Source organism: Zootermopsis nevadensis, unplaced genomic scaffold (assembly GCF_977971745.1).
Source record: "Zootermopsis nevadensis isolate Lab colony 2312 unplaced genomic scaffold, Znev_1.0 Znev_ptg000009l, whole genome shotgun sequence".
NCBI lineage: Eukaryota > Metazoa > Arthropoda > Insecta > Blattodea > Termopsidae > Zootermopsis > Zootermopsis nevadensis.
The window spans coordinates 1,727,948-1,741,726 of NW_028259141.1; the positions used below are offsets into that span (position 1 = coordinate 1,727,948).

The 13,779-nt window shown below is 35.4% G+C and overlaps 2 protein-coding genes across 5 annotated transcripts; both read left to right on the forward strand.

Moving 5' to 3' along the window:
• The first annotated feature begins 905 nt into the window (after positions 1-905).
• LOC147874307 (uncharacterized) lies at positions 906-13,774 on the forward strand. Of its 4 annotated transcripts, none has more exons than XR_015534247.1 (5): positions 906-1,236; positions 1,667-1,789; positions 3,227-3,316; positions 4,749-4,918; positions 12,480-13,774. XR_015534247.1 is itself a non-coding variant. In XM_087345432.1 (4 exons), the coding sequence occupies exons 2-4, from the start codon at positions 1,670-1,672 to the stop codon at positions 4,860-4,862; spliced, it is 324 nt and encodes a 107-aa protein (XP_087201558.1). In that variant the 5' UTR covers positions 909-1,236; positions 1,664-1,669; the 3' UTR covers positions 4,863-9,733. The 4 variants fall into 4 exon arrangements, 1 of the variants encoding a protein (XP_087201558.1); XR_015534246.1 differs by having other exon boundaries at positions 909-1,236; positions 1,664-1,789; XR_015534248.1 differs by lacking the exon at positions 12,480-13,774 and adding an exon at positions 8,530-9,733 and having other exon boundaries at positions 909-1,236; positions 1,664-1,789.
• Positions 9,646-11,584, forward strand: LOC147874308 (uncharacterized). The gene has a single exon (XM_087345423.1). It carries the CDS (start codon positions 9,650-9,652, stop codon positions 10,478-10,480), a length of 831 nt encoding a protein of 276 aa, XP_087201549.1. The 5' UTR covers positions 9,646-9,649; the 3' UTR covers positions 10,481-11,584.
• Positions 13,775-13,779: the final 5 nt, after the last annotated feature.

The window sequence follows — 13,779 nt, forward strand, 5'->3', positions numbered from 1 at the left end:
AAAATGATATCATCGATATTATCCGGAGACGACTGAATTCTTCTCTTGTAAATCCTGAATATCTGGGAGAGAAGGGGCATTGGTTCATGCATTAATTTGCTGCACTATTGCTCTACACGTTTCTCGAATACACTTTTCTTTTAGGTACGCAGTGTAAAAGTCGGCTGATTAACATAAGGGATCATTTCAGGAGGCACTTGGGGGAAACGGACAACTAAAAGCGGTCAAGCTGCCCAAAATAACAAGAAGTATAAATACGAAGATATACTTCAATTTCTCTTACCCAACATAAGTGAAAGGCAAACAATATCGAATGTTCCATCGCCGGGAGAGAAGTTGAATTTCAATCAAGAACAAGTGGCAGCAGATACTCCACATTAGTAATTAGGAAACACAAATGCCACATCATTGCAGTCCCGAAAATATTTGAAACGAAAGTATGCGGCCACCGAATCACCATCGTCTTTATTAATGAAATATATTATTGATAGGAATGAAACTGAACGTAAAGACACTGAAGATCCGCTTGATGCGGGGTCACAATGAAAAAATTTTCTCCCTACTACCAACACGTAGCGAAAGGTAGAATTTTTTCTGTAGTTCAAGAGATAGAACTACGACAGTTACAAAATGAACACTCATATGCACCAGGAAGTGAAATTACGGCACCCCGTCCTCATTCTCCAGAAATGACTACATCATCAGTATCATCAATTCCAGATAACAAATCAAATATTTCAGAATATTTTCACCATTTTCAACAAACTTGTTTTTTTTAGAATCCTTTGTGTTAATAATATTTATATGTTAAAAAATTAAAGTTAATTGATGAAAGTAATTATTTTATTAAACTTACCTTATACATACCGCAAAACGTTCTCTGGGAGATATTGCTTTTTTCCAGTTGGTATTGTGCTTTATAGTCACGGGTTGTACTTTATGTAGAAGAATATTATGTGAATATTTACTCATCCTAAAATATTAAAAATAAGTTTGATATTTGTGCCAAAGCTGTTTGTACAGATAGTGTGTTGTGGGTTTGTAATGCGCATTATTTTGACTGCCCCATGCCTCAAAGTGAGGTTATACTCATTATTTCAGTTAATTCGACATAGCGTCGCTTATGAAGAAGACATAGAAGGCTAAAAAACAAAGTTATCTTCCTCGAGAGTTGTCTATCTTTGCGGCCTACAGCTTTTTACAGAGTGTGACAAAATTCCTAACATCTGTGGAAGGGTATGTTATACATAATTTAATATATTTTTCGTTATTCTTGTTAGTCACTTTTCACACATTCAGTTCACAGACCATTCACTATAACATTATATTTCTGTTCAGTGTGATCAACATTGTGTTGCGATTGCCCGTTTTTGTGTAACTTTACTGGGAACTGTAATTTCTCTTCCCAATGTGAAGAAATATTTTAATGTATTTTGTATGTTTGACATATGCTATGTTTGAAATCTGTATTGAATTCTGTACGTAGCACACACTGTGTGAATTTAAATTACTTACATATTTTTATGTTTAGCTGTTATGACAGGCAGGCATTAACATTGTCGTATTACTACAATTTTGCTCATATGCATTATTCAGAGTACAACTGTTTTCGTCGATTTTGTTTTATCTAACTCAATTTTATAATTAATTTTTAATTTTACAGCAGAACATGGGTATAATCAAAATGGAAAATGATGTTGATGTTGTAAGTGAAAAAGATCCCACTCGCATGGTATCTGATGAGGTTAATATACAATCAGCGCTTTCCATAAGGACAGTTGAAACTGAGGTAAGCCTCGCTTTCAGATGAGATTTTTTTCTGTCCATTTGTACACATGCCTGAGTGTTTGTATTTCCTGTATGAGTTATTATCATCTGTAAAACAGTTCTACTGTACCTTTATAAAATAACTCTGATTTGCTGCTGTAGTGCTCCAGGCCTGTAAGAATAATAGCAAATTGCAGTCTGAATTGGGTAGAGTACGTATATTCATTATCTGATTTGCAATACAAAGTAACATAGACGCCTTTTTCAGGCTTGTAGAAGGACTGTGCCCCAGTAATTGTAAATAAATACTAAACAGTGAAATATGTTGCAAATGAAATGTAATACATTTGTTCTTGTTTGTGTCTCGTTTTAAAGCTTATGTGCATGTGCGAACACACTTATGCATGTGTGAGAGAGAGAGACATTAACAAACGTAATAATTGTGATCATCTGGAAATTTTTACAAGTAATAATTTCTTTCCATTATTCATTTAAATTGCTTTACGTCTTTTTTAGATTTATTTTCATATTACGTTTCCACTTACAAGTCTTATGAAAAATCTGTTTTGACAGAATCTTATATTTTGGTGTGGATTTTTTGTTATAAATTACAAACCTGCCCATTATATTTTTTTCTTTAGATACTCTAACGACACAAGAAAAAGAAAACGTGTCTGTTCTCACAAACTATTTCGTAATGTACACTGGAATGGTATTGAAGTGATAGTTTGCTTATTGTGTTATTGGGTTATGATATATACACTGAGTTACTACTACACCACTGTTAGTTGTTAAAACTCGTTTAAAAATGTTACATGCAACAGTTAGTGTAATGCAAACAAGAATTCAGTTACAAAACCTGAATTGAGGAGACCCCTTGATGGAGCAAGACATAGAAGGGAGGATAATATTAAGATAGGACTTAAAGAAGTAGGATATAAGCACAAGGACTGGATCCTTGTGGCTAAGGATAGCAACCAGTGGCACGCTCTTTGAACTCACTCTGTAAGCCTCTGGGTTCCGTATATGCGGCTAATTTCTTGACTGCCTGAGAACTAGTTTGTTCAGCAGACTTAGTTCAGTAAAGAAATGAAACATTGCATTTTACATGTTTAATTTGTTCAGTTGTTCTTGAGGCTGTTCGTACAGCACATGCATTACCACAGTTGTAATCTAATTGTTTCAGTCCTGATATATATAGACGCTCTTATGTGATGCTTACTGTAATTATCAGCTCCTCCAAGTTACTGATCGCCCAAGAAAGGTTATCGATCCTTGCTCTAGCCCTTTATTTTGCAAGCATGTCTTATTGCGTTATGATTACATTTTGCATGGAAATTGTAAGTGGACAGAATGTGGTCATGATCAACATCAGGTGTGGAGGTTTTGCATTACTTCATTTTGCTTAAAATTGTACCTGGTTCACAAAATGAGACATGTGTAACGTCTTCTTTCGCAGATCATGGATATGAAGGTTGAGGATTTCGCAGGTTCACAAGAAGAGGAGGATCCTGTAGCAAATCTTCCATTAATAAAGTCAGAACTTGAGGTGAGTTTCACATTTTTATGAACTTTTAAGAAATATGTAGGATTACGTATTGTGTGTCTCTTGTCCATCTCCACATGAAGCAATTCCACTCAGGTGAATGGATTTTGAAGTGTCCTTTGGAAAAAGGTGCCAGGGGACTGAATTTTGTTGCTCGGTGTTTATGAAATACCATTTTAAATTTCTGTTGCATCAGTTTTAAAACATGTGAAATTAAACATTGACCAAACTGAGAACTATTTTAGAAAAATATGGCCCATTAATCTTGTATATTTTGTGGGCTTTGTATTCAAAATGCAGCCTGGTATTAAATCTGTTATACATTTCACAGGAACTATGAATGTTTTAAGATAATCATTTATTTCTTTTGTGTCTTGATACAAATTGTACCGATTTATTAGAACAGTGTTGTCGTTTCTGTTACGCATCGTGAATTCTTTCCATATGGGGGGCTAAAATTGAGTATGTAATAATAAACTTTGATGAGGAGATAAATTTGCAGCCATGGAGACTTTTAATTAAGGAACAAATTGTGTCATAACATTTTCTGCCTTGTTTTTGACTTTGTTTCTATAGACCCAAATATTCTCCTTTGCTCTGTCGTTTTGGCACAGCTTTGATTAAATGAAATATTTAAGAGGTTAACTTGACTTCATATATAAAAGTTGGCCGGGAGGGAGGAACGTTAATGCGTCACTCTGTTCAGTATTTCTGTCCTAAACATACAAAATGTAATTTCATTATTGTGTGCACTTTATTCATGCCGTGTACATTTAACTATCGAATAAACCCCGTAACAAAATTTGTTGTGACCATTGAGTATGTGCTTTCCTGTCTCATTACATAATCCAAGCCGTAATCAGTTGAGCCATTGTCAATGCTTTGGCATGAACATGCCGAGTAAACTGATGTGGATGTCTTTGATTTCATATTACATGGAGACTATGCTATTGAAGTGATATTTGTATTAAAAATCCTTTTCATGGTAATTATGTTGATAGCTATAAGGAAGGAAATCTTTATGAATCGGCTACTATGATTCCATGTTGGTGTTTTTCTAGACTTTGTCCATAGTTTGATATTCTAAAGCAGAACCGCTATGTTTTGAGAGTTGGCTCTGCTCTTGACTTGTGGTGAAAGTACCTATTCTGTTGGGTCCCATAGAAAAGTCTTATTAATCCCTTGGGATTAGTCCCTCCTATTGGACCAGAGCAGTTCTAGTTCCCAGAGCGTAGTGATCTTGTTTAAAATATCAAATGATGGATCATGTCCAGAAAATCAGCAATATTAAATTAATTCCACCATCGTCAGGCTCCTTTAAAGATGTTCTGCGGCTGCTATTAGTTTAATTCAGTACAATTGTATAGATAATTATTCCTTTCCATGCAGTGAGCGAGCACAATCACAATTCATAATGAGTATGGTTATTTTACAGGACTCCATCAATTTACAGAAAGTTGTACCCGATTCTTTAGTGAAACGAGTCTCGAGGCTCCTTATGATGACAATCAAGTCATGGATATCAAAGTTGAGGATGACGGAGGTGTGAAAGTGGAGGAGGATCCTCTCCTGATACCATTTCCATTAATAAAGGCGGAGCATGAGGTGAGTTGTGTGAGCATTTTTAGACACGTTGCATCTCCATTTTGAAGTGTCCGTTGCAAACTAGTGCAAGGGAATTGTATTTGTTGCCTGCTGTTTGCGGAATATCACTTCCGTTTTGTGTTTAATTTATTTTAAGACGTGTGATATTAAATATTGAGAAATACAAGAAATGTTTTAAGACAGATGTAGCCAGGCAAGTCTTTGATAGTTTTTCCAGACTTTCCAGTAAGCCTTGTTTTGATGGCATTAATTCCCATTGAATTCTATGCACATTTTTGTGGATCTGAGAATGTTTGAAGGTTTTCTCCCTTTCCTTTCTTTCTTTCTTTAACTTTGTAGGAGCGTGTATCACTACAGGGACATAGACCTGCCGTTTCAATTAAGGACCTTTATCAGGATAATTGATGACCCTCTAAAAATGTAATATTCCTTGATTTGTAAATGACTATGTTGGACATTGTTAATTTTCTATTGCCTTGATTTAAAGACTCCATCAATGTAAGACACACTTGATTTAATGGTAGGTATTTAGGGGGGGGGGGGATGCCACATCAAATGTAAAATGCATTGTCAGTATTCCTGTCTTTGGGTAATTCGTTGTCATTTACTGACAGTTTTAGATTAGCGGCAGTTTGGATCAAATGAGGTCTTCTCCAGTAAACAGAACACTTAGGTTTAAGTGCGCGTTACTCATTACTAGAATGAAAAGATAAGGTGAATCTTTGGATTACTGTCTGAAAGTTTGTCCTTCACATGATTCCTGTCTAGGGTTATTACTGAATGATGAACAAATATACGTCGCTCAGAGCCACCTGAAACTTCCGATATGAGCGATTCTTAAATACACTTGTTACCATATCACTGTCAGGTGATTTTTATATGTAATTGTTTTGTATGAATGTCAAACATGGTCTCTCACTCTGAGGGAGGAACATAGATTGCGGTTGTTTGAGAATAGGGCGTTGAGGAGGATATTCGGGCCTAGTAGGATAGACGATGGGGTATGGAGAAAATTGCATAATGATGAGCTCAGAAATTTGTACTCCTCCCCCAGTATTATCAGGGTGTTTAAGTCAAGAAGAATGAGATGGGCGGGGCATGTGGCTCACATTGATGGGTCACTGTGTGTTCACCGAGTTAAGTTCGGGAATCCTTAGGGGATGAGACCCCTTGGGAGACCTAGACGTAGATGGGACAATAATCTTAAATAGGGATCTTTGGGAGATAGGAGTTGAAGGAGACTGGATTTTTTTCGCCCAAGACAGTGACCGGTGGAGTGCTTCGGTTAATTCCGTGATGAATCTTAAGGTTCCGTAAGCCATCTTGTTAGTTATATATAATTGTCCCTACCAATTCTGTAGTTATGTCTCAAAAAATATTTTGTTTCTGGATGTCAAATAACATTCTTCATAGTTAAATGTTCCTTTGATGAAATACAAAAAAATAAGAAAATTATCTAAGATTTATTGTTTTTATAAAGGATATGAATTTCTGTCAAGTACATAACACATCACTAATTAGTTATGATATTGGTGGGCATAAATCTGACATTCATACAGTCACACTCTTACGTTGTAAACTAGAATGTTATAACATCATCAGGGTGATGAGGCATTGCCCCGATGACGGAGGCAGCAAGCACCTCTGAAACATCAGTAAACTTCTGTCAGATTACGCGGAAGACAACCTTCTTCATACTAGGTGCTTTTAGAAACTCAAATCTCAAGTAATGTGTCATGACGTATGTAATTCATTACTGTTACTGTCTTATGTCTAGTTGGTATTACTTTTTACGTCATTTACTTTACGTTATCTGTTGTGTTTAAATACTTGTGTTTTTATTTTCAGTAATGTTTGTGCCTCATGGTTTTGTAATTTTATGAGTTGTTTTATTTTGAGTGTAGTGTGTTTTTGTGTGATGTGTATTGTTTTGTTTGTGTCTTATTGTAGAACCACTGCCACCGGGTATCAACCCATATGCAGTTGATAATAATACCCCATAAAGTGGTGAATAGATGTGATAATAATAATATTAAAAAATATCCTCCAATTATCTGAACATCTGTAATTAATGTTCCTGTTTTCTCATTATCTAATATGTAATCAATTACTGACTTTGTGCCTTTAAAAGACCATGACACTGTTGTAGTTTATCCATATATACAGGGTGTCCCAGGAGGAAAGGTCAATATTCTGGTCATAGTATCGGTCTTTCTAAGCAAAAAAGTGTATATGTACGTGTGTCCTATTTCGAACTGCCTCTCTGCGAAAAGATACACAAACAGGTAGGCAGGATTTGTCGCTATAGAAACTTGTATTGTACCTTACAAGGTAATTGGAGGTTCTGTTCAAGTGTACCCCAATTTTAAAAAAATTGATAGAATTTTGGTGATTTTACAGAAGTTGTTTTCTCTCTCTTAAATAGGATATGAGCCATTTTACAGCTATTCCTCGAATGCCTTCAAAATGTAATGATTTACACAGTCAGAAGCTTTTGCTAAATCACAGCAAATTCCTCTACCCTGCATTCTTTTATTATTTGTTAGTTTGTAGGCTGCGTCTTCAGTGGATGCAACTTCCTGAAGCCAGATTTTTCTGGGACCAGTGTGCGTGCGATGATTTAACCTATTGTACATAACATAACCTCACATACTTCCGAAGAAGAAGTTAACAGTTCAGTTAAATGTATCTTTCCTCTTTCCCTTTTTATTATGTACCATGTTTTTTTTATTTTATTACAAGATTTTGTTATTAATCTAATTTAATACTGCTTTTAAGCCTATTTTATAACATCATTCAGGATTTTGCAGTACATAATATAGAATGCTGTTGTTTTTGGATATTAACTGTTCCTGCTGTAGATATGACTCCTCCTACATTTGCAAGATATTTTTAATTCTTGCGTAATCCAATCACTCTTTGTTTTGCCTACATTATAATTTTTATTAGAAAATTAGCTTCATAAATATTTAGAAAAATATACAAAAATGAGTTAAACTCTTTTTAATATTATTGTTTTTTTAAAAGATAAGTTGCCTACTACTACAATATTATATTAATACGAACTATTACATTATACGATATTATTCATAAGCTACTGGATATTATGGTCCGATAGGTAATTTATTATTGGGGAAGTAGATGATGAACTGAACCTTATATTTGCATAATGCTTCCCTCCTAACTGAAAAATAGCTGATATGTACTCCATTGTACTCGTGATTTTTTCCCAGTACCTGAAAAATGCAGAATGTGTGCTCAGTTTTGACAGATTACATAAGAATCTTCAGTGATGATGCCAAATAATTCCATGGATGTTTTGAATTAACCTTGATGGAGAATATTGAATTTAGAATGAAATAGTTACCCCCACATTATTAGGTGTTTTCTTTAATCCACGGCCAGAATACATGTTGTGATGTAGTGACAGGGGACCCGCATAATATGGCCTTTTCCCTGATTTATTTTTAAGCAGATTTGAAACTAAAGGCTACTGAAATATACCTATTAACTTCGCTATACCTATTAATATGTCCATGTGTAAGAACTTGGGAACAAACAGCTAATTGGATTTTCAAGATGTTTTATTTTGGCATTTTTTCTATTTGAAGAGACATTTCAGTTTGGTTCAGTGTCATGATGGCAACATTTGGTACTTTAAATTAACGCCTACATGTGCTTTTGCTTGAGAAAGTGACTTTGTGGTAGTGGTGGACAATCACCAGCCAGCTACGCAACCTCAATGAGCAAATGTAAGTTGTCATTCTTCATATTGCCATCATCAGTCATCCAAACAGAGGCCAGGCATCCTACTCAAGCTAAGGTCACTTGCCCCAAACACCTCTGATGTCACTCGCATCGTTCACAAAGGCCAAATTGCTGTGAGTGTGTCAGAATGGTTGCATTTGGCACACTTGTCATCTTTTCTTCTTCTTCTTCTTCTTCTTCTCCCCAAGCCGACTTGTTCAGTGTTTATGAAATTCTGTTCTCGGGATAAAGAGATGGATGTGTTACAACAGGATGATAAGCATGTGATGCAAGTTCACTCATATCCAACTAAAATCATAATTAATTTAGTTGGATGTGAGTGAATTTGAGGTTAAATTGTTCTAGATTCTCCTTTCACTCTTACTTGTACTATAGATTGAACCCAGTATATGGTTAACTATATTGCTTCAAAGATATTTATCAGAAGGTTCACTATAATGCATAATATTGTATGTCACCATTATAACTACATCTGTGTATCCTTGCTTTTCGATGGTTTAGATACCAACAAATAGATTGGTTAACCTCTCCTTTTTCTCCACCAATCAGGCTAAGCAATGTGAGTAGGTTTTTCTAACAACAGATCTGGTTGGGTGAAGCAAACTTGAACTAGGACATCATGTTATTTAATGTGAATATGTAACTCTTATGGTTTTCTTCATGCTGCCAGTCGAGAGTTTGTTTGTGTTGTATAAAATTACATTCTTGACAAGTGAATTAACATATTTTTCTCAGGTAGCCAAGAAAGAAATGAAATAGGAATTATAATGCTATCCACCTTAGAGAATACGTCTGTTCTGGAAAGAACATACATTTCGCAATGAAATATTTATTGAGCTTGCTTATATCTTCTTTTCAGTCTCCTAATAAGATTTGTCCTAATATTTTTTTCAATTTGTTTGCTAGTTTCCTGCGAAAGAACAGATATTATTACAAGATGGTGAGCGTCCATATACCTGTGAAATGTGTCATAAATCATTCACTCGTCGAATTATACTGAAGAAACATCAACGCATTCACAGTGGGGACCATCCATATTCCTGTAATGTGTGTAACAAAGCATTTAAACAAAAGTGTACTCTGAAGACACATCAGCGTATGCACAGTGGAGATAGGCCATATTCGTGTAATGTGTGTAACAAAGCATTTAAACAAAAGTGTACTCTGAAGACACATCAGCGTACGCACAGTGGAGATAGGCCATATTCGTGTAATGTGTGTAACAAAGCATTTAAACAAAAGAGTAATCTGAAGACACATCAGCGTACGCACAGTGGAGATAGGCCATATTCGTGTAATGTGTGTAACAAAGCATTTAAACAAAAGTGTACTCTGAAGAGACATAAGCGTACGCACAGTGGAGATAGGCCATATTCGTGTAATGTGTGTAACAAAGCATTTAAACAAAAGAGAACTCTGAAGAGACATCAGCATACGCACAGTGGAGATAGGCCATATTCGTGTAATGTGTGTAACAAAGCATTTAAACAAAAGAGAACTCTGAAGAGACATCAGCATACGCACAGTGGAGGTAGGCCATATACCTGTGATGTTTGTAGTAAGTCTTTCAGGTTAAGAGCTGATTTGAAGATACATCACCGTGCACATAGTGGACACCGTCCATATTCCTGTAATGTGTGTAACAAAGCATTCATTTATAAGAGTAGTCTGAAGAGACATCAGCGTACGCACAGTGGAGATAGGTCGTATTCCTGTGATGTATGCAACAAATCATTCAAACAAAAGAGTAACCTGAAGACACATCTACGTATCCACAGTGCGGAGCGGCCATAATTCTGTGATATGTGTAAAAAATCATTCGTTCAGAAGCGTGCTTTGAAGACACATCAACTTACACATGGTAGACAGCAGCCACATTAATGTGATGTATATCATAAATGATTTTCTTTAATGACTGCTCTGTTTTTCAGTGACATTAACTCTACTCATTAATAGAATAATCGGATGAGTCAATACATGTGAGGGGTGCGCATATTCTTGTGATATATGCAAGTCTTCCTATTATCAGAAGAGTCTGCATCATGAATAAGACTTTTTCTTTTGTCAGAATGCAAATGAATACCTACTCCTGCACATTTTTTTAGTACAGGAATATTGTCCAGGATAGGAATAGTAATTGTGCATTTGAGGCAAAGGGCCGTCTCATTCTTGTGTTATACAATGATGAGCATCTCATGACGTATGACGTGATGTTTCTCGGCGACTAAATGCAATAAAATCTTCTCGCATCTCGTACTGTGTTATCTGTATGACAAGCATTCTTCAAACAAGCAAAACGTTGACAGCGAGGTCTTTTTGGTTTAACAATTTCTTTCAGTTTATTACTTCCAAAACATTTTATAACTGTTTCATTGGTATGGGGAATGTTATATAATTTTAAGATGTGTTAAGCATTTGTCATTTTTCTTATTTTCAGTTGCATATTTTACTGATAGTTGAAAATAATCATTCTAAGCTTCAGGTTACTTGCAGGTGAAACAGGAGTGTAAGTTGTAATGGCTTTGTTATAAATAGCCCACCTTCGGAATGCGGTACTTGGAAATGTCACGAGCAGATCTAAGTGACTGACATACGTGAATTTAGATGTAGAAATTTTTTTGTGTTTTGTGAAATATATTCCTATATAGTTGCAGAAATATTTATTGTTCTTTCCACGTATATTACATTTGCTGCTAATCTAATCACTGTCCAGGAAACTTCAGATGATACATGCTAGGAATGTGTGAAGTACATAAGTGTGTTTTGTTTCCAACAAGTGTCTTGGTTGAGTTTGAGGGCTTGAAGCTAATCACTCATCCCCATGTAGTGCCAATAGTAAAAATGTATGGAACTATGTCCTCATACCTTAGTCACCAATAAAGTACATGGATGACTTCACCTTCTTTACCTTTTTCAATAAATTTGAGCCACAGGTTGGGCTTAAAAGATACAGGTAGATTCTCACATTTCTTAGGAAAACTCAGGCAAGTGACGAATGCATGTAAGGAAAGTATTAAGTATTACAGTGTAGGTTTGGGAATTCATTCCTGCATCGCAATCTTCACAGATCGATGATTGTGATGCCTTTAAGGACTATGTATCCAAATTGAATAAAAATTTTCTTGGATATTATCCATCGTCTAGTAAATATAAAACGTAAAACGACGTTTCGGAGAATGGACTCTATCTCCGTCTTCAGGTTCCTACACAGTTGGGCCCACTAGATAGAGCTAATCCCTATCTCCGGACCAAAAGACGGAGATAGAGTCCAATCTCGTTTTACGTTTTATATTTACTAGACGATGGATAATATCCAAGAAAATTTTTATTCAATTGACTCTTCACCATCGTCAAGAAGTTTTAGATTTGATATACTATGTATGCTAGTTATGCTGTGCCCTGGTGTTGATCAACACTGCTTCAGGCTCATTCAGACTCTGCAGACAAAGCAAGAAGTAATTTTATTTTGTGGGTGTATTACCCCTACAGGAAAAAAAATCAAGATTTTATAATGCTGTTTCTCCTGTGGGGTGGTTAGCAGTGACTTTGAAGTAAGCGTGTCACTTCCCTGTGTTACATTCAGAATTACAAAGCAGTTCTGCAGAAATGTGTTCAGAATCCCTGTAAAAATTTCATGTAATTCTTAAAAATGTCTCTTTCCACAACACTTGAACATAATTGTTCAGTTGGCAACATGTTTATTGTTTATAGAATGAATGTTGTATTTGCATGGCAGCCTGCCAGAGAGAACCCAGCTGTCATAGGCCTTTATAAAAGTTTTCCTTCCTGACAGGGATCTGTGGTGTGGCAATGCAGATCAGTTATGCAAGAAGCACTGACTACTGTAATGAATGGTAAGTAATGTAAAGTTGTCCCACCTCAAGCGATGTAGGCGCTTGGAGTAAAGATGGTATAAATCCAACTAATTCTTAACCTTATAGGCTGTGAAGCCCTTCATTGTGTAGTTTTCTCTGATACATTCTGCTCCCATTTAGGCCCAAATAATTACCTCAAAAAACTGTTCTAAAAGTCCCTCAGTCCATGTCCTCAAAGTGAACAAAACCAAGTTTCAAACCCATTGAGTACAGGTGGCAAAATTACAAGTACATTTTTAAGGTTCAGAGACGGTTGAGCTCTTTGTGTCCGACGCAACTGAGTATGTTCCTTTAACCCTTTCATAAACAGTGGAAGGAAGTAGATCCAGATTCCGAAAGGTAGTGTTCTTTATAAAAACAGATGATCAACATACTCCTGGGATTTAGTGATCAGCTTGTCGAAATTAAACTTTTGTGTACTTTGACTTTGTTCTTATATTAGAGAGTAGAGTAGAGTTTATTTACATTCCAAAGATCCTTCTTAAGACTCAACCAAAGGATGTAGAACATGTCATTTCATACAATATACATACACTTCAGAACTTTCAACACAAGTACAAGAACGTATTTCACATATCAATGTACATTAATTTCAGATTCTGCAATACAAGTATGAAAAATAATTTTACAAATTAATATACATAAACCTCAGAATTTTAAATATAAATACAAAACTTGCTTTACATATACGTAGATTATGGATATAAAGCTTAAACATTTTCAGCAGAGATGAAATCATCTACAGAATAGAAGGAGTGAGTAAAGAGGTAATCTTTCAATGTATAGAAAAGAATTGAATTTCGAATCCATACCACAACTGAGTAATAATTCCTAAAAATAAATGTAAACAATAGTGGTGATGCTTTCTTGTGTACTTATTTTTGTGTTAATATTGTAGATAACCGTAAAACACCCATATCTATGCAATTTATATTTTTATTAAAACAAGCATTGTATTATTACTGTCTCATGTTCAACATCCTCGGCTTCCTTCTTTCAATGGAAATAAATTCTAATCTGTTCTGTTTGGGTGCTTCGATCTGGTGGCTGAAATGGGATTTAGTTCTTGTAAATGTACGTTGTAAAGAGTGCTTGAGGTTATGCGTGTTTTCGAGTTTGTTTTGTGTTAAATATGTCTTCTTAAATGTGCTCTTGGCAAGATTTGTAATTAAGTGAGAAATATTGTGGTCTTGTGTTGGATACTCTGTACAGGTGGTG

Excerpts from the sequence above, each read along its gene's own strand:
- LOC147874307 (XM_087345432.1), top strand. The coding sequence starts at position 1,670 with ATGGGTATAATCAAAATGGAAAATGATGTTGATGTTGTAAGTGAAAAA. Across the intron at positions 1,790-3,226 it reads TAAGGACAGTTGAAACTGAG|ATCATGGATATGAAGGTTGA; the intron begins GTAAGCCTCGCT and ends CTTCTTTCGCAG. Across the intron at positions 3,317-4,748 it reads TAATAAAGTCAGAACTTGAG|GACTCCATCAATTTACAGAA; the intron begins GTGAGTTTCACA and ends GTTATTTTACAG.
- LOC147874308 (XM_087345423.1), top strand. The coding sequence starts at position 9,650 with ATGTGTCATAAATCATTCACTCGTCGAATTATACTGAAGAAACATCAA.